This window comes from Propithecus coquereli, unplaced genomic scaffold (genome assembly GCF_000956105.1).
Source record: "Propithecus coquereli isolate 6110/MARCELLA unplaced genomic scaffold, Pcoq_1.0 Scaffold106, whole genome shotgun sequence".
NCBI classification, from domain to species: Eukaryota; Metazoa; Chordata; class Mammalia; order Primates; family Indriidae; genus Propithecus; species Propithecus coquereli.
The window spans coordinates 1,294,139-1,321,808 of NW_012134525.1; the positions used below are offsets into that span (position 1 = coordinate 1,294,139).

At 38.1% G+C, this 27,670-nt stretch overlaps 1 protein-coding gene across 5 annotated transcripts in view; it reads right to left on the minus strand.

Annotated features, from left to right (window-relative positions):
- The window catches only part of ELAVL2 (ELAV like neuron-specific RNA binding protein 2), a 131,393-nt gene that overhangs the window by 62,634 nt on the left and 41,089 nt on the right, over window positions 1-27,670 (minus strand). For 3 of the 5 annotated variants that reach the window (XM_012646347.1, XM_012646356.1, XM_012646363.1), the window contains exon 2: window positions 6,335-6,578. In XM_012646347.1, the coding sequence (XP_012501801.1) occupies window positions 6,335-6,563 (229 nt within the window). In that variant the 5' untranslated portion in view covers window positions 6,564-6,578. Of the gene's footprint in view, window positions 1-6,334; window positions 6,579-9,419; window positions 9,505-27,670 lie in introns of those variants that run through there. The other 2 variants (XM_012646328.1, XM_012646337.1) reach the window with 2 other exon arrangements.

Consider the following 27,670-nt stretch of genomic DNA (forward strand, 5'->3'; position numbering starts at 1 on the left):
AAAATGACTTATTAGCCATGACGTTCGGCAAAGAAAAAGATATAATGGAAAAATAATTAGGTTTAAAGACATATTAATAAAGATGCACATAAAGTTTCTCCATTACCTCTTATCTATTACAGAAGTTTCAAAAATGCATCAGGGGTTCCACAAACCTGATACAAATTTCATTTCATACAAATTTTGTCTCTAAAATCTAAAACTAGATTCAAATATATTGTATTCCACAGTCAACACACTAGAGACCAATGAAGCATTTACTCCTCTGCAGTCATCATGTTTCCTGCAGACCTGGGAACACACACAGCCTTTCTGCCATCTTTCTAATTAAATAGCATTCAGACTCTGCAAAGTGAGATGTTTATTAAGTTACCACCCACCCACACCCCACCCCCTGCTGTCTTCAACTACTTGTCTGCAAGAATCAGAATTATTGATCTCTTGACACTATGGACATCTAACAGGCTGACATAAGGTTGTAAATGACATACAGAATCACATTTTCAAATTAATGGTCATCAAAACAGCCTTGTGTTCACTATGATTGACTGACTTCACCATAGGAAATAAATTTTAAGGTATTCATTAGACTAATAAAATACCACTTATCTGTTTCAATCCTGAGGGGCTAAGATTGTATTTGTTTTATGAGGGGAGAATCCGACACCATTTAAACAAAGTTTGAAAATCACATTATTGTGATAGAATAAACAAGGATCAAAACTAGCTTTAAATTCTCAGGAAGCAAGAGAGACATAATGTAAATCTAGCTAAGAACTCCCATATAAAAAAGATTTAACTATACTAGCCCTAAGGGGTGGGGGAGAGAAGTCTTCCTTACCACCTAAGGTAGTATCTGTTCGAGGTAATCAACATCTCCTTGAGTCCCCTGGAGTTTTTATTTGTTTTGTCTGTTTTGGGTTTTGTTTTTCCTTTTTGTCTGAAAGCTTCTAGGTGGCAGCTGATAGGGTCAGCACAGGACCTACTCAAACAATTCATAGAGTAAGAGTAACCAAGATAAAACAAGAAACACTCATTACCTGAGGTCTTCAGCTAACTACACTTCTCTAGCTCTTCTTTTAGAAGAAAGGAAAAAACAGTAATAATCAATCTACCCTGGAGTTCTGAAAAAACTACACACACTCTCAGATACAGATTGGGAGTTCAGTAAAGACACAGTCTAGTGACTTTTAAACTCAACATCTCCAGTCCTGAACCCCAGAAATTAATTTATCAGAGGCCAATGCTGAGGAGGGGACAACATTTGAAACTTAAGCTTGCCAAAGAATTAGATACTGCAGTTGTAACACCTCTCCCATCCACCCCTACGCCAGAATTCAAGTAAACATGGAAGTCCATCTCCCTGCAAAATGTTCGTGAAAAGACATGGATAACTCCTAGGTAACTAGAACATTCCAGGCCCCACCTACAGAGATTCTGATTAAGCAGGTCTGGACATGGCCCAGGAACATGCATTTCTGGCAGTCATCCCAAGTGCATCCTAGTGACCAAGTTTTAAGAAATGCTATGTGATTCTCCCAACTTCTTGGGCCTCAAAACCACCTGGGGAGCTGACAACACATTCTGAAGGCATTGGGAATCTGTATTTTTTAAAACTCCCTTAGGTGAGGACGTGCAGCCAGATTTGGGAACCACTAGAATATCCAAGTTCACAACCATATTTCTGGAGATGCATGGGTGTTCTTAATCATTTTGTGTATCCTTCAGTCCTTGACTTTCAAAAATCTTCCATTCTTCTTCCAAAAAAGACACGCTCAGCAGAAAATGCCTCTTGGGCAACTCTGTAAGTTATATGTCTCACTATAAATTCATCAATTGGTCTCGTGCTTAAAGAAATCAGAAAACCAAGATTCTGCTCCCCGCTCTATATCACTTCATAGCTGTGTGGCTTTGGACTAGTCATTTCACAAACCTGGGCCTCATCACCTGTGACATTTGGTAAAAAGGAGAATATGGGTTGCCTAAGGTCACCTTCTAGGGCTTTTCTGGCTCTAAGGCTCTATTATTCATTCCTTGAATCATAAAATTCATTTCCCTCCCGTAGAATGCAACATCAGCAGGTGTCAAGGACTCTGAAGTGCATTTAAGAACTCAAAGGGATGCACAAGCAGCTTCTCATGATGAATGCCTATAGACAGGAAACAGGCTGAAGCATAAAGCTGGGCAGGAGCCCAAAGAGAGGGCCTGACAAACAACATAACAAATAGAATTTAGACTAGGGAGAAGATTATTTGTATTTGCTACTAAAGACATTTCTTAATGTACTTTCCTAATCCTCACTCTATCAAAACAATGACATTAATTTGCTAACACTGACACAGTCTAAAAATTATATACTCCCTTCAAGGACTAAGGAAAGAGGCACACACTTTCACTAGACATTTTTATACCTGAGACATAGTTTCCTAATTCAGCATTAAGTATGATTTCAGAAAAGTAAAAAGGAGGGATTCCAAATCTTCTTCCTGAAGAGTGACTCCACAGTTTTCTTATAACCCAATTAGTGCTCATGCTCCTACAAAATCAGAATACAAAAATCTCACCCAATTGCTCCCACAGGGGGTAGAATAAGCTGGGTAATTGGAGAGGGACCAAGAACTGTGGCCTGCCCCTAAAGTTTACACTAGGAAACTGCACAAGATGGCTAATGCTGAACACCACAGGGCAGAATCCAAATTTCCTCAAGTTCTTTCAAAACCTTGCCAGAGATACATCAATAGTACTTCTTAGGAAGTATGCCTACGTTACAAAGTGCAACCATTCAAAACCCAGTTTTAGATACCTACCATTTACTAGACTATTTTGCTCAAAACAAATATTTACTAATAAATTCAGAATGAAAAAAAAAAATCCTAAGGAAGTTTATACTTAAAGCTAAATGAGTTGGGCCCTTCTGAAAGCTGTTTTAACCCATAGTGTAAATAAGATGTCAGTGGGCCAAATCAAAACTGGATTACTAGAAGTAGGGGTGCCTCGTTTTCAGATTTGCCTACTCAATTTTTAAATTTATACTTCATTATCATGTACATTCACTTTATGAAACATGCTCATTTCACTGATGTGATCAGGTTAGGGAAGAATTTCATATTAAATTGTCTAATAATCAGTTACAAATGATTTCAAAAGCTTTTACAGCAACACATTCAGTATAAATCTTGTGTGAGAAAGATATCCCCCTCAAATAAGTTCCACAATCGAATAAGAACAGGGAACTATAAATCAAACAGCTTTCTGTATTGTTGGAATTTTCATTGTTCTTAATATGCTAAGTATCTGCAGTGTGGCTCTTAAATAGTGAATTATGGAGTACAGCATTTCTCAAACTTGTCAACAGAACACTTATTTTGAGAAATAATTATGACTATCTCATAAGAAGTTAAAAAAGCATCTTTCAATCTTATACACTATTGATGGGAATGCAAATTAATATAGCCACTATGGAAAACAGTATGGAGGTTCCTCAAAAAATTAAAAATAGAACTATCATATAATCCAGCAATCTCACTACTGAGTATATATACCCAAAAGAAATGAAATCAGTTTGTTAAGATTACTGCACTCCCATGTTTATTGCAGCACTGTTCACAATAGCCAAGATATGAAACCAACCCAAGTATCCAACAGAGGAATGGATAAAAAAACTGTGGTATATATACACAATGAAATATTTTTCAGACATAAAAAAGAATGAAATCTTGTCATTTGCGGCAACATGGATGAACTTGGAGGATATTATGTTAAGTAAAGTGAGCCAGGCACAGAGAGACAAATACCACGACATCACATGCAAACTATTTAATATAAAAAAGTTGATCTCATAGAAATAGAGAGTACAACAGTGGTTATCAGGGACTGAGGAGGGGAGGGGAGAGGGAGGAAGGGGAGATTGGTTAATGGCTACAGATAAAAGGAATGACTTCTGGAGTGCTATTCACAGAAGAGTGCCCATAGTTAACAACATTGTATGGTATATTTTAAAATAGCTAGATGGAAGGACTTTGAATGTTCTCGCCACAAAGAAACGATGAATGTTTGAGATGACAGAAATGCTAAATACACTGCTTGATCATCACACAATGTACATATGTATTGAAACAGCTCACTGTATCCCATACATATGTATAATTATTATGTGTCAATTAAAAATATGTAATAAAAAAAAAGAAAGCATCTTTTGACACTTATGCCTTGCTCGTGGAACTGTGGGGGACTCCACTTGCTCACCAAATATTTTTAATAGAAATTTTACCATAGTGGTAATCTCCATTACCCCCCTTCTCTCAATGAAAAGACAATGGGCGAGGGTCAGAGGTTGAAGGAAATTCACAACAAATACTAACCCAGTTTTTCGGTATCTAAGCATGTATTTCAAATTACCCATGTGCTGCTGTTCTACCACCATGGTCCACCACACTAAAGCCAAAGAGGCAAAAATGTGAATGAAGATGTAGAACTCAAATTTATCCCATTTTTTCATATAATAGCTTTAGAAAAAGGTTTACAGAAGAATGTAATTCAAGATTGACCAGAGAAGACAGTTCAAAATCTGTGAAATGTTTCCTGTGGCAACTCTCTAACACAAATGATTTGTTTAAAATTTTCACTTACTACTCCCGGTATAACAAAACATGTGACTTTTATGCTCTGTTCAAGCATTTTTATTTTTAAAATGGTAGGGTAGCTACTAAACAATCAAACCAGATACCACATCATTTATGTCATAGCCTCCATGCCATTTGTCACACTTTATCCCTTATGTCAAAAGGGTTGCAAAATCGACATGTAAAGGATGTTGTTTTGCTTAAAATATATATATTTATATATATCAAAAAACTCAATATCAGGACAGAGACATAAGAAGAACCATTTGTTCTCTCCTTTTTCCAATTTATTAAAACCTGTTTCTTTATAAATTTCACATATGCTGATCACACTGCTTTTGGAAAAGAAATTGAAAAATCTCATCCTTTTAATTATCAGTGTTGAAGAACGTAAGAACCCTCCTGATAGCATAGGGAACAACATCTCTGCAACATAATTAGTTAAAATATAATTATTTGGTATGGGTAGATGAAAATCAGTTTTTAACTTGATTTCAATGAATAAGTTCCCTGTGTAAGCTTCAATCTGTAGCTTGAGGAAACAGGATTGTGGGGCCAAGCTTAGGTAGGTGCTGGCTCTGAGAACTCACTTGGAGAGCTTAGAGAGAGTAAGTCCTGCTGTCTTGATTAACAGAATAGCTAAAAAGCAATATCTCTCAGAAAAAGTCAAAATTGACCTTAAATAATCTAGTGTGACCCCTTTTTCTCTGCCTTTTACCTCATTTTACCAATGAAAACCTGAAGTCAAGAGCTGACTTGTCCAAGGTCACATGACTTTTAAAGAGTTCAAACTCCTGGTCTCATTCTCCACAAGCCTTTATACGTATTCTTTACTCATGTCAAACATTCAGTTTTATATTTTGGGGTTATAAACAATATAAGGCAATTCTGATACGCTACCACTCAAATTTAATAACAACATAAAAAAGCCATGGGGTCTGTCCATAGGTAACTTCATACTCATTTAGTGTGTTTGCAAACAATTCCTACAAGAAGTATTAACCCTTCTATACCAAGAACATGCCCCTTAATAATTAGGTTTTGGTTTTCTCTAAAAATTCAGTCAAATCTTTTGAAATACTAAGAAGATTTTCAACTACCTATTATTCAAAATGTACCACCATTAAGGCCAAGTTATGAAACCTTTTATTCTTATCTTTATGGTAAGAGAGAGAACTCATACACCACACTTTTTCTTTTCCTTGTTAAGGAACATTACATAAGATCCCATTACATTCAAATTATATCAGTGCAAATGTTTACCCATTGACAATGCAAATAGTATCAATTACTTTATCATGCATATTATAAGCAGGAGGACGATACTAATTTAAGGGAAAGGACATTTTTAGAGGTTTGTTTCCCCCTCTCCCAAATACAGTATTCTTACTTCTTGCTATTGAACTGCTAAATCGTGTACGCTCAGAAAACTAAAAAATAAAGGTTAATATGACACTTGCGACCCCTCACGTACACACTTTTAAAACATTTTCCTCCGCTGAAGTCCAGTTAATATATATACTGCCCAAAAAATATTTTATGCTTTAAAAGGAAAACTTAAAACTAAGTTTCAAATTGCTGACATAGTCAAGTAATAGAAAATCAGGTGTAAAACTGTAGCACAGAACGATTTATAAGTAGTAAACTTATTACTTTCTCATATCCTGAAACACAATCCTTTAAATGTGAGTCATTTATATTAAACTGCATACCTGTTATTTTGTCTCTTACAAGCTTACAGGACTCTATCTCACCAATGCTCCCAAAAAGACTCTTTAGTTCCTCCTGTGTCATGTTCTGAGGAAGATAGTTGACTATTAAGTTGGTCTTGCTGTCCTCTGTGTTCCCAGAGTCAACTGGTGATGAGCAGTTGTTGTTTATGGTGGTTGGACCATTGGCTGTGTTATTGCAAGTTGGCCCATTAGACAGTTGTGTTTCCATGGCAGCAATTACCTGCTAAAAACAGAGAAAATAAGAAATGTCAGAATTCATATTTCACAACCTATTAGAGATTCCATCCAAGAATTTAAACACTTGTCACTAAACACAAGTCGTCCTGCTAAAATTATAATAAAGCTTCAACAAAAAGTGTAACACCTACACTAATTTTTACTTCATATTAAACTATTCAACTTAAGATTATAATTATACTTTCATATACATATTCCATACATGCACATAAGCACAATTTAAATCTTAAACATTTTCTAGAATCACATTCTGGGTCTATTCACATACCCTTACTCACCTTCAGTGTCCACGGCCGAGAAAACTTAGTACACCAAAGGGCACAGAATTGTACCCTGCCTAAAAATCATACTAGAAATAAAAGTGCTTAACATGCTACCAAAGAAAAACAAAAAAACAAAAAATGACCTAAGTCTGAAGAGATTTTCAGTTAGCCTAAGAGGTTCAAATATTCTAAAACTGACAGACATCCATTAACTTAAAAATCAAGGAGCAAGAGCACTTTAAAAAATATAAAATTGTCAACATGTACTGTTTTGGTTACATATTGAAAACGTTTTTGATTGACAGTATCTTGTATCTCTACCATTGGTAAGAAAAAAAATAGATGTTATATGATAGGGAGTGAAAAGGATTTGTCGAATAACTTGGGAATGAAGCTATGAATACTTTGTCTACGTTGTAGAATATAAAAGGCCATTCCTGTCAACCTTGGCAGCTAAAGATCACCAACAAGGCAACTGATCTACAGCATCAAAATAAAATTCCCAAACAATTAATTCAATATGGTATTTTGCCTTGACTCTAAGAAGGGAAAAAAACCTATCCAGTGCACCAAAACAACAATGTAAATATATCAACTTTTGCAAACAGACCAGCCCAAGGAAATTTCATTTGAGCACAAAAGCCTGTTGAAAATTCAAGTAATAAGGTATCTATCTATAAACCCCAAATACCAGATAAATAATAGACCTGGGGAAAATGGCCTCAAGCTATTCAGGCTACTCTAAAAAATCACTTACTAAGCAATTTTGGATCTAGTTTCCTAAAAACCAATCCTATGCTCTTTGAGCAAAACAGTCACAAACCACAGGCCCAAATTTTCCAAAAGCATTTTCCAATAACTATCTCACTTTGGACAGTCAAGTCTGTGGGGTAATCCAAAAATCAAAGTATCACTGAAAGGATTATCCTTCTTATTTCATACAATACATCTCTTAGCTCCACAAAGAACTACTCAAAACTGACAATTCTGAATTGACAGGATGCTAGTTTTAGGGAAGTTTTAACATAGAAAAGGCAAAGAATATGAGGCAAAGGGAAAAAAAAAAGGCAAAGTAAAGGGAAAGAGGGTTACACGGAAAGAGAAAAATCTGTCTTTTAAAAAGCATACTGCCTAAGAAAAATAAAAGGGCACACGAGCAGATAAACATACAGGAAGAAATCTCCACTGCTAAGAGATGTGTATAAAAGGTGGCGGCAGAGGACAGATTGAGACTGGACAACTAACCAGATTGAGACTGGTCAGGCTGGACAAGAATCAGTGCTGTCATGATTTAAAAAAAAAAAAAAAAAAATTAAAAAAAAAAAACACAGGAGGCAAAATCCAGAATACCTTTGAAAATATCCAACCACCTGTAACCCCTCTGTGACTTCATTTCCTTTTCAAAGAAATGGGTATTTATTCTACAAGCTGCAAGCACTTTTCTTGGGTAAGTATTCTAAGGGAATAGTTAAGGAGGTAAAGGAAAATAAACCTTTGGAAATCTGTTATTAAAAAACAATCTGAAATAATTGAAGACATGGGCTTTACTATAATTAACTAGTCTATTTGAAACTAAGAAGGGAAGTTTCAGGTTTCCTAATAAAGCATAACTATTCTGGTTTGTAGAATATTAGCTGTGGATTGCTCTTCCCACAGCAAAATTCTTCTGGGTTTAAAACTTTGCCCAGCAGTTATGAAAACAATGAGCTATAGGAAGAAAGTGGCCAAAGCCAATTAAAACAAATCACTATTCAAAAGTTAGGGTATACAAGTAGAAACTATGAAAGCCCCAAATGTGAGATTTGGACTAAAGCTCATTGGGATGGCATTTGAAATATAAAGTGTTCATTGACTGAAATTAGCAAGATTTAGAAAGGACAACAAACACTCCTCACTTAATTGCACATTTATTTCCATGTTCAGGTGGCAAGAATGAGCTCCTAAGCCAACATTCAAGTGAACAGCTGCAGTAGGCTGTGTGAGCTGAAAATTACAGCATCTCTCAGCTATAGGACCATCTGCTCAGAATAAAATGATACTAATGTGCTATATTTTACAAATAATGCATATTCCATTGATAGGCTCAACACAACTGTTCACAGAATGCAAACTCTTTCAACAGTTACTGGGCAAATAATTTTCAGCCAGATTTACAATTTCAACTTTTTTTTTTTGAGCATCAGGAATTATGAATAACTTCAAAATTTAGTAACCAAAAAAATACATAGTAAACAGAATGTAAAGAATTACGGTAACTTAGTATTCAGACCATACCAAAACTTTTTTTGTTTTGAAAAATAGCTTGTCACTCTTTTGAGTCTGCACTAAATCCTAATTTAGATTATAGAAAGTTACATACAAGAGCACGGTTCTGATGCTACATATACCACTATAGTTAAAATTCCAATGTGCTTTAAGTCCTAATGATGGCCATACCACAATAGGTTAAATGTAAGAATAATTAGTATGCCAAATGAAAGGTTCAAGTGTTTGGTATGGCCTCAGCACTCCTGCAACATGCTAAAAAAAAGTAGCCTACAGAATTTAAGAAAAATCCCACAGACCCCGGTCCAAGGCTCTGCTGCCCACGAACCACTTCTAAGCAGAGAAGCCACATCACACAGTCTGACTGCCATGTTAGTTTGGAGTTGCCGTCTGCAATATGGACACAAAAAGTACCGTATGTTAGATGAGCAAGATAATGCAACAAATCAGTTTGTACAAAATTTACAGTGATTGTATTGATATTCCCAGCACGTCCATGCAGTGTGGCTTAATTGAATTTGAGGCAATTCCAATCTAATCTTTCCAAATTCATTTTAACATGTAGTTTTCTTGCACAAATGTAAGCATTTTTAATTAAGAGCCTGATTTTAAAACAATATTAACTAGTTAACTTGGCATCTATCCTAAAGAACTACCTTAAACCACATCTCAAAAATTAAAAAAATAAAATGAAATGAAACAAAATACTGCAGGCTGTCCTGCCTCTTAAGGATGTGGGAGAAGGGAGGAAATGTGAATGAAATTTTATAGGGAGAAAAATCGTTCATGCAATTCATAAGTGATTGCTTTGCATAAAAGCACCCTTTTCCCCAAAATATCAAAAGGGCATTAAGAGAAGCTATATTTGCCCACACTGTTACATTATACTACAAATGATCCTTAATCCTGGGACTTAAAATTAAAAGTGAACCGAAACCCTGTGAGGTTATTTTGCTTCTATAGTCAAACTGGTCTCTAACAGTTTCACTGAGAATTGTTAACATATACTAAGAGGCAGTAAACCAGCATCTTTCAATTGAAATAATTGGACCAATAAATAGGATTGTTTGGAGTAATGCTTGTATAGGATGTCAGCTTTGTCCCTGAACGAAATCAAGTGAACATTTTTTAATATGTAAATTGTAAACCCAGCACGATTTGAAATTAGTGCTGCTATGAGGCCTCCAATATAGTTAATGGGCCATTTACCACTTATTACAACTTACCCAAATACTAAACAGAGACACGCGATATTGGCACAAAAGCCAAAGTTTACTTTTTAGCCAAATACGCAGATGCTTTAAATGGTCAACGTAATAATGAGAAAACTAAGTCCCTGAATGTCGAGAAATAACAAGTAACAAACAAGGGCTGAAAATGTCTTTTACTTACGTACTTATATTATAGATAACTAAAATTTTATCCTTAGAGTTAAACCTGGCTGTAAGTGGTTTACTCTTGATGCTAGTGATGACACTAAGAATGGATCCCATTTTCTGGCATCTACCAAAAGGGTTTAACATACTCTTTACAGGATGCCATGGATATCTTTCACTCTTCTTCCCTTCTCCCACTGTAACCACAGAATACAGTCTGACCCGATGTTCTTGATTTAAAAAAAAAAAAAAACCCTACTGAAAATTGAACTGAACCTGTGAAAAAGTGAAGTGCTTTATATCCATGGAAGATTTTGACAAGAACCCAATTGTGGTTAGACTACGTAAGACAGGAGGACCACACCCGACAGGTTAAACCAAGCCTAAATTTACGTCCTGAATACCCTCAAGAGTTAATATCCAAACATCCCCCAACTACATAAAACCATAGGTTCTAATTTAATGGCCTCAGTCCCTTCTGTTCCATAGGAGGCGGACACTAATGAGCTAATCTATTGACACCCCTCTTTCCAAAAGCCCCAGGGATGCGAACAATCACTTTATTGCACCAACTAGCTAGGAAGGCTGTGGATGGAAAATGATTCTTCTGCACTTTTACATTTCAAGCACCCCAGACAGTCTCTCCGCTTGAGGCAGACACATACCTTTATGGGAAGTTATAAATAAGTTGCTCACATGGCCCTTACCTTTATGCTGGCCAACAATTCAGTTACTAAAAATGTAAAGCTACTTCCCCTTCACTTAAGGACAGGCGATTCTGCTATACTCAATCTACCACAGACAACCGGGCTATGCACTATTTATAGATTCCACTGGCTCTGAAATTCTTTGGAAGGGAAAAAAGGGCCATATTCCAGCAAAATAGAGCCATTAATTTTAAGGCTTAAAAAAATAATGTTCCAATATATATTCGCCTCTTAATTTAGACATCAATTGTGCCAATTCGGATTGCTTTTCCTCCTGTTATTCTGCATATAATAATTTATGAAAAGGCACTTTAGCATAGATCAATCTAGAATATTCTAAATGTTCCCTGGGCTCCGAGAGATAATGGTGAGGTGTTAGTTTGGTGAGAGCATGGATTATACTGGGGGTGGGGGGTATGGTCTCTAAGTTTTCACACATACACAGTTTACTTCCCAAAAGCCATGAAGACTTTTTAGGCTGAATTTTGTTTTTATTTAAACAGCCCTTTACATACTTTAACATCTATAGTTTCTTACAACAGTGGAATTTAGGAAGCCAATGTTTTATTTCTTATATCTGGGAACAGTAAGAATGAGAAGTGAAACTGGTCCAACAGTTTCCTAGTCATAGAAAAGGAAAAGTGTCTATTTTCCAGTCTTCTTAGTAAAAAATTCTGAAAACTGATCAGCTCCTTCACTATTTTCAAGCCTCCAAATAGCCACCAAACAAGACAGTTAACCAAAAACATCTTAAATATATAATGAGAATTCTCCTTGAGTACACTTAATATAATGTCACAAGGGAAAAATAGGCTTCCACCACCTAGAAACCACCTGATTTGGGGACCAGACCTCTGTGGGTTAAAGTCCTAGCAGGACTGCTGAGAGGGCCATTGCACAGCCAGGGTGAGGCTAGTCCTGTCTGCACAAGCCACTCCATTGCCAAGGTTACCATCTTGATCTGGGCCCTCACCCTCCTCTGGACCATCAGATTATAGCCTCCATCCTCATCCTAATCTACTGTAACACTGTTCTCAGAAAGATTTTCCTCAACCCTCAACAGCTCCCTACTGCCTATCAAATTAAGTGCAAACTACTCAGTATAAACACTATAAACACTTGAGATCCTCTATGACTAGTTTTGCCAGCCTAGTTATTCGAGCACCTAAAAATCTAAACCACTCTCCTTGTCTTTCAAACAATCCATAACCTCACTCTTCTGGCTTTGCTCATGCAGTTCTATCTGCCTGCAAGGCTGCCCTCCAAACCCACCTACCTCCATTTCAGGGGTTTGTACAGACTAAGCATTCAAAAATGTATGTAAAGACAAGAACAGTTTCTTTCAAAATTGGAGAGTGAAAAGGCAAATCAGCTCCCTAAATGACAGCAAACTTGGTAGCTTGTTTTTCTATCCCACCTCAGGTATTACAAACCAGAGATAATTATGAAACCAATTTTTCAATTTTTGACACTCCATCAGCATCAGCCACCCTAACCCACTGAAATTCAAATTCTTGTTACACAGTACAACAAAGGAAACTATTTATCTTTTGGGTGATAAGTTAGTTGTGTGCTTTTACTTCAAAAACCTATCACACCAACTACAAAAACCTGGAAGACAAGACAAATCCAAGCCTCTCGCCAGCAGGGTTACAGAGATGTGGCATGTGGAATTTGGGCCTGACATCAGAAAAATGGGAAAAGCAAAGGTAAATGCAAAAAAAAAATTCAGATTTGACCAAGACATTTAGAAATGCATCATGATTGAAGTCGTGAATCGCAAATGGTTTTGATACTAACTAGAAAGGTTCAGGCAAACATAAATGGTAACGTCTCTGAAAAGAATCATGGCTAGAAGTGAGGACAAGTATCGCAGGCTGGGAAGTTCTGGCTTGGATAAAGTGACCTTTATCTAGTTTATTTGCAGCTAGAAAGTTTCTTAGTACCTCGCTCGAGTGGCACAGCACCTGGGCAGAATCAGTCTAGTGCAAAGCGTTCCCTTCCACATCAAACCTCTCCCTAAAGGGTAAGTGACAGGTGAACAAAAGATATTTGTCTCAAGTTTTAGAGCCAAACCTACCTAAAACAACACAAAAAACACAACCTTTGCCAAAAATACACCTTCCTTTGGGGAACTCAAGCCCTTGAAATATCAGTGAAATAAGGAATATGAGTTTACAGAAGAGAGCTGAGTAAGCAGCAGATGGGGTCACCCACCTAAGAGACACCATTCCTACAACAAATGCTTTATCTTTCCCATTCGAATCACTAAAATGGTATTTTCAGGATACCTTTCTGGCTTTACCGAATTAAGCAACAGAATAGTAAACCAAGTGCTAAAATCAGAGGTTAACCGTGTCAATTACGGGAATAAGCCATTAGTTTGTTTTCTTTTGCTTTGTGGTTCCTAAAATAATAAAGGTTTATAGCTTTAAGTTTCACAGGATTTCCTCAATCCTAGAAACCCTGTCAACTCTCCACCCCACCCCCACACCATGTTAGCTGTCCCACTGGCTCTACGGATTCCACTAACTCAGATTTTCGGCCTTGGGGCTAACAAGGGTCCAAGAGCTGCCAGAGACAATGCATCAACAGCTGCAGGAGTCACAGGGAGAATGTTCTTTGGCAGCAAACACTAACATTTCTCTGTCTCTTAGCCTTTATGGCTTCTACAGACAAAGTACGGAGTTTCTCTGATGCCAGTCTTTCTGAGGTTTTGTAGTTCCAGAGCTGGCAGGATTAAAAGCTTTGAGGTTAAAGAGTTGAGATAATGAGTTTAGGGTCCCAAGTTCTTCCCTTCACCCCCAGGTCCATTACAGGCATCCAGGATGGGCAATGGGAAAGTAAAGACCTGGTAAAAAAGATCTGCTTAAGCTTCACACTCTGTTCGTTCATCCATTCAACAAACATGCAGGCAACTCTCCTGAGCTAAGGACAGTCTTAGGTGCTTGAGGTACAGCAGAGTAAAGAAGTACATCGGAGTGCAGATGTGCAATGGGAGGTGTGTGAAGCAGTATGAACCGAGTATGAACATATATAAGAAAATAGTACATTAGCAAGAAGTAAGTATGCTTTGGAATAAAAGAAAATGTACAACAGAGTAAGGGGGGTTGAGAATGTGGAGTTTCTAGTCTTAAATAGTAGCCCTCATTGAGAAGGTGAGCTTTGAGCCATGGTTTGAAGCAGATGTGAGCTGGCTGCTGTGTGGAATAATGCCCTCCCAATCCCAGTGTCTACATCCTTCTCTCTAAAGTCTGAATATGTTACCTTACAGGAAAACAGGGAATTAAGCTTGCACACAGAATTAAGGTTGTCAATCAGATGACCGTGAAAAGGGGAGATTATCCTGGATTATCAAGGTGGGCCCAATGTCATTACAAGAGTCCAAGGCAGGAGAGTCAGTGTCAGTGATGCAGCATGAAAAGAACCTGGCAGGACATTATTGGCTCTGAAAGGGGCCACTAGCCAAGGAATGTAGCAACCTCTAGAAGTTACAAAAGGCAAAGAAACAGCTTCTCCCCCAAGGCCTCCCTCCAGAAGGAATACGCCCCTGCCAACACATTCATATTACCCACTGAGACCCACTTTGGACTTCTGACCTTCAGAACTGTGTGATAATAAATTTGTGTTGTTTTAAGCCACTAAGTTTAAAGTAATTTGTTTTGGGTGTAATAGGAAACAAATACAGCCCCCATAAGGATATTTAGAAGAGGAGATTCTAAGCAGAAAGACTAGAGCAAAGCTTGTCTGCTATGTAGAACAGCAAGGAGCTACAGGTAGAGTAGGAGGAGATGAGTCAAAGAGGTAATGAGGCCAGACCACATAGGGCCTTGAAGGCCACCATAACAAGAAAGGAAACCACAGAGAGGTTTTGAGCAAAAGAGTAGCACGTGGCTACTGTGAAAATAAATTGGGTGTGGGTGTGCAGGAGGACTCAGCAAGTTTGGAAGCAGTGAGACCAGTCAAGAAGCAACTGCAATAATCCAGGTGTAGGATGACAGCAACTCCTACCAGGGTAATGTCAGGGGAGAAGTCATCAGATTCCAGATATACCCAGAAGAAAGCACACTGCTAATGTGCTACACTTTAATTATATCAGTAAACTGTTTAAATCCATTATCAAGAAATTGGTTTAGATTCTAACTTCCCACATTCAAACAAACCACCAAAACATTTATATGTTCTGGGAACTAAGAATACAAGATGAATAAGCAAAGAAAGGGCTTTTATGGAGAGTTGTGTCTTAGAGGAAAAAATATATACATCTCTTTAAGGAAATCCAATATAAAAACATCTGAGTTTATAAATATTGTATCAAGAGTTACTTTATGTATGGATTCTTTACAAAAGAATTCAGCAACAGATTCATTTAGTAGCAAATGTAAAATCAAAAATCAGTAACTTAAAGATGCAACTACTAAAACACAGCACGTCAGAAATTGATTCATAACCTATGAGAGCCCTCCTTAATTAAAGCTTTCAGAATCAAAATAAGAAAATATCTCAAAGTTCCCCCCACCAAAAGCTTCAAAACAAAGTGGATAAAGGTAATAATAAGTAACATTTTGTGAAATGGAAGTAAACTTTAAAATCTACAATTTTCAATGGGGTCATTTATACACTTCTACAGAAGGGGAGGTTAAGCCATGGGTTAACTCAAACTTGGTTACAGGCTGGAATACACTAAATGGTTACCTTCTAGTGATGAATCATTCCAACCTCATTCTTTCATTCCAACCTCAGTGGGCCTAATTAATTTCCATGCCATTTATTTGGCTATAGAACCTAAAAGGGATATGAGTACAATAAGAATAAAATCAACTACTCTCACAGTTTTGTAGCAGAGTTTTTGTTTGGTATAGGCAGATAAATTTGAATTGCTAAATTAAGACAGTTAACATACTAATCAACATAGAAATTGGATTAACTTCGCATTCTTCTGCAAAAGTCACAGCTATCAGAAACCCCCTCAGGGTAGTACAAATTGTGAAAGGCTGATTGGAAATCCTCAAATTAATCCCAGTAGTTGAGTGTTTTCATTAGGTAGGTTAAAAACATAGCTCCTCTGTTGGATACAGATACTAAAATACTCTGTCATATTAGAAGTCCAAAACAGGAAGAATGCCTAATCTTAAAGAGAATATAAAAGACAAGGAAGATTTACGGACACAAATGCCATTTTTAAATTTTGAAATGTTATAAGGGGTTACAATACACCTTCTGGGCACTTAGGTTACCATTTTACTCTTCACTGTCATTTAACAGGACTTAAAGATAGAAAACCAAATACTATAGTTAGTGTTTAGCTCCAAGGAGCTTATACCAAAACAAAGGTATCCAAAATGTCAACAAAACAAGGTATATTTCTTAGAAATGTTGGGAGGCTACAAATACTTTTGTAGGACATCAGAGAAACTGAAAATAAAGAGATACTACCCCATGGCATATAAAATCTTTTTAATTCATTAGTGTATTGTGGAGAGCAGAACAATGTAGCCTCTTCCCCTGTAGACTGTAGGACTGTAGGACTATAAACCTTGATCAGTGCAGACAGGTTCCTTCCCCTCTGAAATGTGGATCATCTCACTTACGGTACTTGCCCACGAAATGTATTTTTCTTTTCAGTTGATGTGTAAAGTTCTGAGAGTCCCCAGAGATGTATACTTTTGATTCAGAAACACGACTATGATTTATTTAGCATGGAAAGTTAGAACATCTTAAAAAACAGGATTCACACTAAGAAAGTTACTTTATTTCCTTTGGTCCACCCACCTCTTCCCCTTCCCCCCAAAATGACAGCTTTCTTTAAAACCTACATCCCAGCTGGGCCAAAAAACGACTAGGTGTATCTGTGACTTTTTATAGTAGTTAAGCTTCTGGTTATTTGCTATATTTCAAAACAGGGGTGAGGTGTGGGGAGGAGGGGGGCCGGCATTCAATGAAAGTGTTATTTTTACTCAATGATTCCAAAGAGGGGAGGGGGTTGCTGAGAGAGTACTATCACGAGGAAATTTCTAGTTAATCTGCTATCTAAGAATGTATTATTATATAAAAGTTAATAATGCTTTTCTTAAAAAAAAAGTTAATGCAATAGACTATAGAACAGGTAAGGCCCTTCTCAGCCTCAGACCCTGTCCATTTATTATATCCACAGCAGGCACCCGTAACCCAATCCCAGATCCCTGATACCTGCCTACCAGGTAAACAAGTCAGGATGTCCAGGTCCCAGTCAATGACCCCTGACCACCTCCCCCAGCGGATAGAAGTGAGCGGAGGCACTTCTATCACACTTCCCACTTTGCAAGTCATTTCAGTATCACCAAAGCAAAGCACAGCTGAAACAAATGCTGAAGGCTCTCTAAAAGTACTTGGGGGCAAGTCCCCTCACGTTAGAGATGAGCAATGAAGTGTACATGAATATTTGTGTATACATAACCTGGGCGTGTATGCACATACCTATTTCCAAGAGTTGATGAGAAGCAATGCCTATGTCCCTTACACTGAAGCAGAGAAAAGGGGGCACAAATGCCATCACAGGCTACATTTGAACACAGCAAAATTTTAAGACTCAAACCACAAAGGCATTCAGCCTGTGGATTATTCCATTCTGGGAAGAGGGAGGGGGAAAAACAGGGTCTCTTCTCTTTAAAAGTCTTAATTACATACACATATTTTGTCAAATAATATGTCAAAGCACTTTACAAACTCTAAAGTGCTAAGTGAATATTAGGAGCTATTATCATTATTGTTCCACAAAGGAAGATGACTCTCTTAAAATGTTACCATGAAAAATTTGCTTATGTGTCTTTTAGGTTAAGGATTAGTCATTTTTCTCCCCCACATCTAAATGGGCAACAAGACTGCAGAGTTGTGCTAGGAGCTTAACATGAAAAGGAACACTGTGGACAGCAGCTACAGTATGCAGACTTTTCCTAATCATGACTGTCAACTTCTGTCCTGGGCCTCTGAAGCAGATGCTATGTTAAACTACATTTAGCATAGTCACAAATGGTGACTAAGGAAGTTAAGAATTTTTACTTGCAATGCTGCAATTTTTAACCCCAGATCTCCAAAGACTATATTTAAATACAGAGTGCCAATAGCCTAAGTGTTTCACATTAGAATTACAGCCTTGCCTATTTTGATTTACCTTACTTTTAGCAGTGCATGCTCACTCTTCCCTGAAAAAGTGCATTTCTTCCATCCTCCCCAACTCAGTCTTCTCATGCTCAGCTGCTCAGCCTCTTGGAATTTTAATTTTTTAAGATTAGAAACTGCTACCTCCCTGCTCCCCCCTGGTAAGAACTTCAAGGACAATCCCAAGCATCTTCTACTTATATACAGATTTATTATTACGGAACAGGGAGAAAGGCAGTGTGGAAATCTAATCCATGATTCTAGAATCTAGACTGAAGATGTACACATTACACTATCACATGGTATCAAAGTTTCTACAATGCATAGATCAGGAAAATGATCCGTATATGTACATCCATATGAAACCGTACACTCTTCCTACCATCTTTCTCCTATCATGATTTCAAAATGACCTAAATTTAAACATTTTCTAAGCCTGCACTAACTGTGGCTTTAAGATCATGTCTAATTAAAAGAAAAGAAAAATAAAGGCATCCTCCTTAATGCTCCATAGAATTTGGATATCTTTTTCTACAGGGAAGAGGTTCAAATGATCTTACTGCCTTTTGCAGAAGAAATCAATGAATTCTAGGACTAAAAAAGAGCAGGAAAAAGTGGCAGAGGAAAAGAAACTAGTGTTTATTGATTCCTTATTCCACACCGGCCTTCAAACTATCCATTTTACAAACAAAACCTCATTTAATCCTCTTGTGCACTATAAGGTAGATACATTTTTTCAATTTACAAATGAGCATTTCAAAATTTTCTAGAGTCCACACAAATATTAAGCAGAGACCCCATCTAGAGAGCCTCCTAGCTGATCTCGCTGCTGCCAGACTCGCCCCTTCTCCAAACCATCCTCCACCCCACGGCTGCGGTGATCAGCATCCCACTACCATCTCCTTTTAAAGCCTTCGCTGACACCACAGTGCCTACAAAGCAGCCATCTCAGCTCCACAGCAAAGCATCCGACTTGAATTGGTGCCCACTGATCCCCATCGTACACAAGAAGCTCTAACAGACTCCCAGGAGTTCCTCTTTCCCAGAGTCACACTACCTCTTTCCTCCACCTGTAGCAGCCTCACTACCCTTCTCCTAGCTAATGGAAAGCATCCTCAGTGCAGGAAGAGATGCAAGGCCTCCAAGAAGCTTTCTGTGAACCACTGAGTTGGAGCAGAGAGCTCATCCTCTTCACTCTTGTATGCCCCATCACTTCCTTTGTCTCCTCAGTAATAAACATGAAGACAGAGAGAGAACAAATGCTGTGAAGTGTGATTCAAAATGGCTGGTAAAAACATCCTGCTTATTTATCCGTGTGGTTTTACATTCCCCGCCAAGTGAGGAAACTTTCCCATTGCAACCCTATATACCTGAAGGAGCCAAAGTCATCTCAGTTTGTTTATAAAGGGGAAGGTAGATTTACAGTAGGCTGTCAAGCCCTACCTCTAACACACATATTCCTTTCCAGACATAGCTACTAATTCTTAAATTGTAAGCTCAAGCTTCCAGTTGAATCAGCATTTTTTTTTAAATTCCTAGCTACAAACCTTTCTTAAAATTACGAAAGCCTCAGGAAAGAAGGGAGAGAAGGAAAGACTAGCATATTCCATTGTTAGCACATCTCAATTTAAAATAAGCCAATCTCACCACTGATACCTAAAAACGCCAAACCTGAAGTTTACCCCTCTCTATCCCAACCCAGCCAAGGTGTAGTGTATAGAATAATTATTGGAAAGAGGAGTACAGAAGAAACCACCCAAGGCCAGAAAGGCAACATCCCTGATTCACTGGATGTGCCAGGCACTGTGCTAGATTCTGGGAAAACAAAGGTGCACAAAACACACTCAATGTTCCACCCCTCAGAGAGCTTCTCCAGAACATACTGGGCCCAGGGAAGGCACCCAGAGAAGTCAAAGGCACACAAGGAAATCTTTAAGAACTCACAGCCGGGAATAATCATCTCTCTAGCTGACCTGTGCTAAGCATTTTGCTATCCAAGAAAAAAATAAAAAGACAAAAATCACTGCTGCTATGGAAACTACCACCTCTAACTTAAACATCTGAGTTTGTATATATATTTGAGCAGAAAGAAATGAAGCACTTTGCTTCCCAATGTATAAAATACTAGAGATAGGAGACTGCGCACAGCATCCATACTTAAACTGGACTTTGCCTATGAAATTTTGAAATTACAGAGAAGTGCAGGTTGAAGTTTTCCTGATTTAGAATTACTTAAAAGTTTCTGAGTACCCATTTCCTGTTACAACTTCATCCTATATAAAGTGAAAGATTCTTTAAAAAGAACTCTCTCATTACAGTAGATTTAACATGTAAATTGCTTGGCAGTAAATACAGTCTTTTACTGTTGGTAAGACTTTCAGGAAGTACCTACTATGTACCTGGCAATATAGTATAGAGCAGTTATGACTGAAGTCTCTTTCAGATCACCCTAAAAGAAATTCTAATCATCATCTACTACTTTAATATCAGACGGATTTGAACAAAAGGATCCTAAGCCATTCTTCTAAAGGGAACTATGCCCCGAATCCAAATTTTTCACTGTTCTTCTGTAAAGAGGAGAGATCTACTCAAGTACACTCTAACTTAGACATATTTTTAAAGAGTTCCTTGACTTGATTTTGATTGCCAATTTCTAGTTGAGAATCATCACTATAAAGGAAGTAGAATGGCTTAGGAATGTGATTTTTCTATGCCTTTCTGCTCCACCCAAGCATGCTTTCTTTCTGCAGCCATCTTTTGTCAGCCTAAAACCCAGGATTCACAACAAAGATCTGGGAACTGCAGGCCTTGGAACACAGTTGAGGAATCAGGACACTTTTTTATTCTTTATTTCAAAAAAGCAAAAGCTGGGGCGGGGGGGACCACAGCAGGAGAAGCAGGAGTAGTAAATTAAGAAAGCTGGCACTGCACTGCAACATTCATCAGACCAAGTTTCACTGCCATCAGATCAAGAAAGAACAGCTACTGTGCATAGCTTGGCCAAGTCAGAGATACTTCTCTGAAGTAACTTCTTGCTCTAACTGAAAATGACCCATTCCTTGGTTGGCTAAGAATAGACAGACAGTTGGCCTCCTACATTAAGAGTTGACCAAAATGCAAACAAGTGAATCCTCCTCTTATTCATCAAGGTTCACTACACATTAACGAAGGCCAAATAAGCATGGCCAACAGAAACAGCAGCCAGGATGCCACTTTTAACATTCTTTATGGTACAAAGTTCATCATACACCTGATGCCAAGGTGAACAAGACCCCACAGTGGCTCTGATCCGTAGGGAGAAAAGGTGGGGATGAGGGTGGATGGGAAAGAGCCAATCTTCTTAAGAGTATTATGCATTCAAATAAAGAACACAATCTGACAGCCAGTTAGTAAAACCAAAAATAAAATTAAAAGACAACAATGGACTCTGCTTAAATAATTCGTGCACAAAGTTGAAAAGAAGCTAACGAGATCACGTTTAGAGGAGGTAAAAAGTGCCCAAAAAACAGTCACCAGTAATCACACATGATCATGTACATGCCTCTCAGAGAAAAGTCGAAAAAGATAGTGGAAAACAACCAGAAATGTAACACTTTTCAACCTCCAGGCCGGAGTCCCAACTGGAAGCCAGAGGGTGGAGTTAGGCTGCAAACATGCTCTTTGGCCTCTTTTATGTCTTTTTTTTAAGTCACTAGTGTTTAATATTTTAAACTTCATCAATTTAGCAATTTTACGTTAAAAAATATTTCTGACTTCTCTTTAAAAAAGAAAGAGAGAGATTGACAAGAGTCCACATTCCCACAGAGCTACTAGCCAGCAGGTTGTCCTTTAAACGGGGCATGTTCTTTCCAGTTCTCCCAATACTGCCTTAACGTCCTACCCCTGCAAGGGCTAGATCCCAAGCAAAAGAATATCATGGCCTGGATGTCAAACATGTTAGAGTATACAGCTTTTCTACCACAGTGGTGGGGAGGTTCATAAGGCCAAACATTGGGGGGTAGGGTGTTCCAAGCATAAAATGCCTGGAAACTCCACTGTAGACACTGCATACAGATACAACTAATGATGGGATGGGGGTGAATTAATCTTAACTGCTTTGGACATAACCTGGTCATCTAAACTGAGGATCTTTAATTTTAGACCTAATCTATGAAAACAGTCAAATGAAGAAGCATAACCAAAAATGAAGTAAAGAAACATCAAGTCTGATTTACTAAACATCCTAGTAAGATTGCCACACACATTCAAAGCACCCTAAAATGAGACGCTACTCTGAATTTGGACTAGAACGCCATCTTGTCCACAGAGAATTAAGTATAACCTGTCCCTTCTGGGGGCTGAGGAAAAAGTTAATTCAGACCCAATTAAATATTTTGGTATCATAAAAAATGATTTTATCCAGGATAAAAAAATCGCACACAAAAAGATAAAAAAATCACCTTGCACATACCAGAAGTCCTTGAATTAACATTAAGCAAATTTCCAGTTTAAACTTTCTAAAAACTGTCTCATGACACTACAAATTACATTTTGGAGGGTAAGCAGGTACAGAACAGACTGAAAGAAAGAGATCTTCATACTTTTTCTGCCGTATTCTGTTTGCCCAAGTAGATTCCCATGAAACCTTGCTTCACCCTGGCCAGGCAGGCAGGCAGGCAGGCAGTCAAAGGCAATTCTAGGACCTGCAGAAAGTCTTCCAAGGCAAGGCAAGAGAGCAAAGCCCTGCCCGAAGACTGGCTATTTATAGCATCGTAAATGGACTAGTTGGGAGGTGGCTGATGGAGTATAAACAGCAGAGGGTTTGTGGGCTTCCTTCTGCTTGCTTAGACTCAGAAACTAACGCATTCTTCTTTGTCCCTGAAGCTGCTATTTTGTTTCCTGGATGAGTTTTCCAAGTACTACAAGACTGTCCTTAGGTCCACTTGGCAATATCAGAGCAACTACAATTTGGTTAAAATGTGAAGGTAATTAATCACCATTCTTTCCTAATCTAGAAATGGAGGTCTAAACAAAGAGGAGGCCACACCACCACCGAATTCATAACATTGGGCTCCAAGAATCCCTAGTCTCCCAGAATCCCCTGAACTTTGACAGCGTTGAAAGTTTCAGTAATTTCAGGCAGAGACCAGGAGAAAGTATACTTTTGTCACCTCTTGTTAACTAAAAAGCCACAGCTAAAAATAAAAAGCCGGAGGAACTCCAAAACTGAGGGTTTTATAGGACACATTAAATTATTTCCTATCAACTACAAATCTTTAAGATTGCAGACTATTACTTTAATGCTATTGACTTTTTCCCCCCAGAATCATGGTAATTTTCCTTTAAAAAAAAAAAAAATCCTCATTTAACTTCCAGCCCAATCTCTATTACTAGGTAAAGTATGGCTTCCTAAATGTGCAGAGCATAATCACCCATTCTGCAAAACCTAGGTTGATTCTTCCAGAGGCTGTATTATAAAACATGAACTCAGAATAGACCAACATTCGGCATTAAATAGTAGTACATTATAATAAATATTTTATATTTGTTTCCTAATCTAGTGTATGACATTCAAAAACAAGAAAGCAGTCACACAATAGAGAACTTACTAAACAGAATCTAAAGTCCTCACATTTTACTTAAATATAAACACTAACAAGTACTTAGGGTTCCCCACTTGACACATAATTGTTAACTCTTAAGATAAACTGCCAATCTAATAAACTTGGAAAATAACTTTCCACATATCAAATACTCATAATTTGATAAAAGTTTATAATATTAACTCCTTATGAGTCTTTTTTTTTTTTTGAGACAGAGTCTCACTCTGTTGCCCGGGCTAGAGTGCCGCGGCATCAGCCTAGCTCACAGCAACCTCAAACTCCTGGGCTCAAGCGATCCTACTGTCTCAGCCTCCCGAGTAGCTGGGACTACAGGCATGCGCCACCATGCCCGGCTAATTTTTTCTGTATATTTTTAGTTGTCCAATTAATTTCTTTCTATTTTTAGTACAGACGGGGTCTCGCTCTTGCTCAGGCTGGTTTTGAACTCCTGAGCTCAAACAATCCGCCCGCCTCGGCCTCCCAGAGTGCTAGGATTACAGGCGTGAGCCACCGCGCCCGGCCCTCATGAGTCTTTGTATAATCATTTTCTCATAATATTTTTGGTCAATTTACTGTGATCTTATAGAGTTAAATAGAATGTTAATATTAGGTAAGAGGTACACCTCTTAGTTCACATCCATAACTATATTGGCCCACACAAGATTCTTATATTCTTAAGAGTCAAGTTTACAGAAATAAGTATATTGGATTGGTCTAAACTCAAATCAAAAAATTACTGTGCATAAAAACACAGCACTTCCCAAAATATAGCCACTATTTCCCATACCTAAAACATGAGAACTAAATGAATCCACTTGCATTAAAATGAAAGCTTTCAGTTCAGTTCTTCAGAAGAGTTATGAAATGGCCAGATAAACAAAGGCCAAGACAAGACAAGCCTTAATACTATGTAGCATTTGGGATATTTGGAGTTTAAACTTTCACACAAACCAGAGTCAGGATTAGGAGTGGCCTCAGAGAGGTAACTATCTCACTCTCAAATCCCAGACTAACAGACAACTAAGGGGATATAGAAACAGACCAGAAAGAAAGTAAACGCCCATATGAGGTCCAAAGACAATGGCTGCTGGTCCTAAATCTATTTCTCAGTAGTACTGTGACCAACAAAATCTTAACCTTGATAACCTCCCTCATCTATAACAGACAGATTTTTCTCACTCTGCGTAGCAGACTTTTTATAATAAATGAATTAAATAATAAAAGAAGGGCTTACAAAAATTGTCAGACCCTATACAAAGTAGGGTATTGTTCTTAAGACACTAACCTTCTTGAGAACTGTTTTCTGCTGTCATATTCTCCTTTCTAACACCACATTTCTAATATGGTAAGGTCAAACTACCATAATCACTCTAACTTGGGAAATTCAAATTAAAGATAAATACACACACACACACACATCCCAGGCTGCGATTTCTTCACCCACTCGAAAGGCTATTTTTTCACCATAAACTTACTTAAATGTAGACTAGGAACTCTACAATATATTAAGTTCCAACTACCAAATATTTAAGCCACCATAGTGTATAGAATAGCATATTTGAGAAAAGTTTCTTTAACATAAAAATGTCAAGCACATAACCAAGTGAACACACTATTACTAAACAACTGACAGTAACGTCCAGATGCCGATTTAAGAATCATACACTACAGATATTCTGCAATAATACAAAATCAAAGTACACGGTGGGCATTTGCTCAGAGCCTAGCATAGTGCTTAATGCAGGGTCTCAGCATGGTCAACAAATTGCCAGTAACCTGTGATTAATGTTATATGCTTGGCATTCTTAAATACATACAAGAGATTAAGCCCTTTTAAAGAACTAGAACTATGAACTAAGATTAATCCTAAAGAATCAGTATTTCTATCCCACACCAAGCAAACCAACATTATATAGGCAAATACTTCTGGGTATATTCTGCTGATAAGGCACCTCTACCTGATAATTGATAAATAAACTACTTACCAGTCTGCCTAACCACCAAGGTTTGGTAAATAGACTTGGGCACGAAGAGAAAGCAAAACTGAAGATAGAGACCCCAGGGCACAGGAAGTGAGGGGGCAAAGGGCCATGGGGGTGGCTGAGGAGAAAAGCAGGAAGGAGGTCAGATTTCCTTGATAATCTTGCACGTATCCTCTTCTCAGGCCCTTTTCTTTCCTCCTAGCTTCCATTCTCAGCTGCTCACTGGGCCTTCACCCCTTTGCGAGCTCAGCTGAGTCCCCAGATATTCCAAGATACTAACTGGTAAACATTGGGCTAGAGAGGGAGAGCCCACCTCATTTTCTATGCATCCAAAAAACTCCTATCTCAAAAGAGCAGGAAATATCTGGAATTTACTCCAATACCTGTGAAAGGTAGCCAACCTCTACTCTCTGGAGTAGCAGAGTCATTCCACTTCCAGATCAGTCCTTAGGCAGAATTATCCTTACCTCATCTGTTATACTTTAGCCCCCAAAATAAAAAACTGCCAAAGGGAAACTAGCTTGTAAACATAAAAGGAAATGCTGAAAGTGCCAAAGATGGAAGACAGCAAGATCTCAGCTCACAACCCACAGCCACTTAAATGGAGTGCCTGCAAGCAAAACCAAAAAGTTAATCTGCAGAAATACACATAACTTCAGAAAACATGACAAACTGGTACAATTCTGCACCATCACAAAGTGGTCAGGCACCAACCTGAAAACCAGGAGGTTCATTACTGAATAAAGGCATCAGGGATCCTTGGAGATGAAGCATTCAAACGAGGCTTTCGTCACAACCAAAAGGACATAGAAAAAAATAGATATGCCTCAAATATCAACACATTTGAAGGATAAAGACATCTGCATCCGCTTTAATATGCAAATCCTGTGTGCGGGGCACTGTGCTGGATACTCAAGATGACTCAGATAAGGAGTTCCCACTTGCTGTCTAAGCAAAGACAGGAGCACATGCAGAACCACAACACAGGACACAATCTGGTAAGTGTGAGAAGGAGCAATTATATCTGGATGACAGGGGGGAAAAAAAAAATCAGGCTCGGAACAAAGAAAGGGCATGTGTACTAGGCTATCTGTTGTTACATGTTCCAACAGGGGATGAGGTACACATGGATCCAATCATTTAATAAATGCTTACTATGTGCCAGACACTGTACTGGGCAGAGTCCACAGCACAAACAAGACAGGTACTCTGGGAACTTAGTGGGAGAGACAGATATCAAACAAGCCAAAGCACAAAGCTAGCGTTTAAAACTGCAGTTCATGCCATGAAGAAAAACAGGATGCTATGGGAATAAAATGGGGAGGGTGATCAGAAGAAAAGAATGTTTACATTACATTCTTTAATGTCTACATAAGTGACATTAAAGCTGAGACCTAAAGATAAGGAACATGATTAGATATATGTAATACTTGGTCTTTGGAAGGTAGGGGATGGCGCCACACAACATGCTAGGTACTATCTGTGGGTGTGGAGGGGGTGATTAAGATATAACCTATACCCTGAGGAATCTCATCCTAGGGAGGCAGTTACATACAGTATGTGGAAACCAGTAGGCCAAATTTTACAATTATGGAAACTTAAGCTAGAGAGATCCTGAAAACCAAATATGCTCAACAACTCCCTTTTTCAAATGAAGGAAATGAAGCCCAGAGATTGGCTCAGGGCCACTAAAGTTGGTAGGGGCAGCGGTGGAGCCCTAGCCTGTAACTCCCATTACATCACACTGACAATTAGCTTTGTAATCA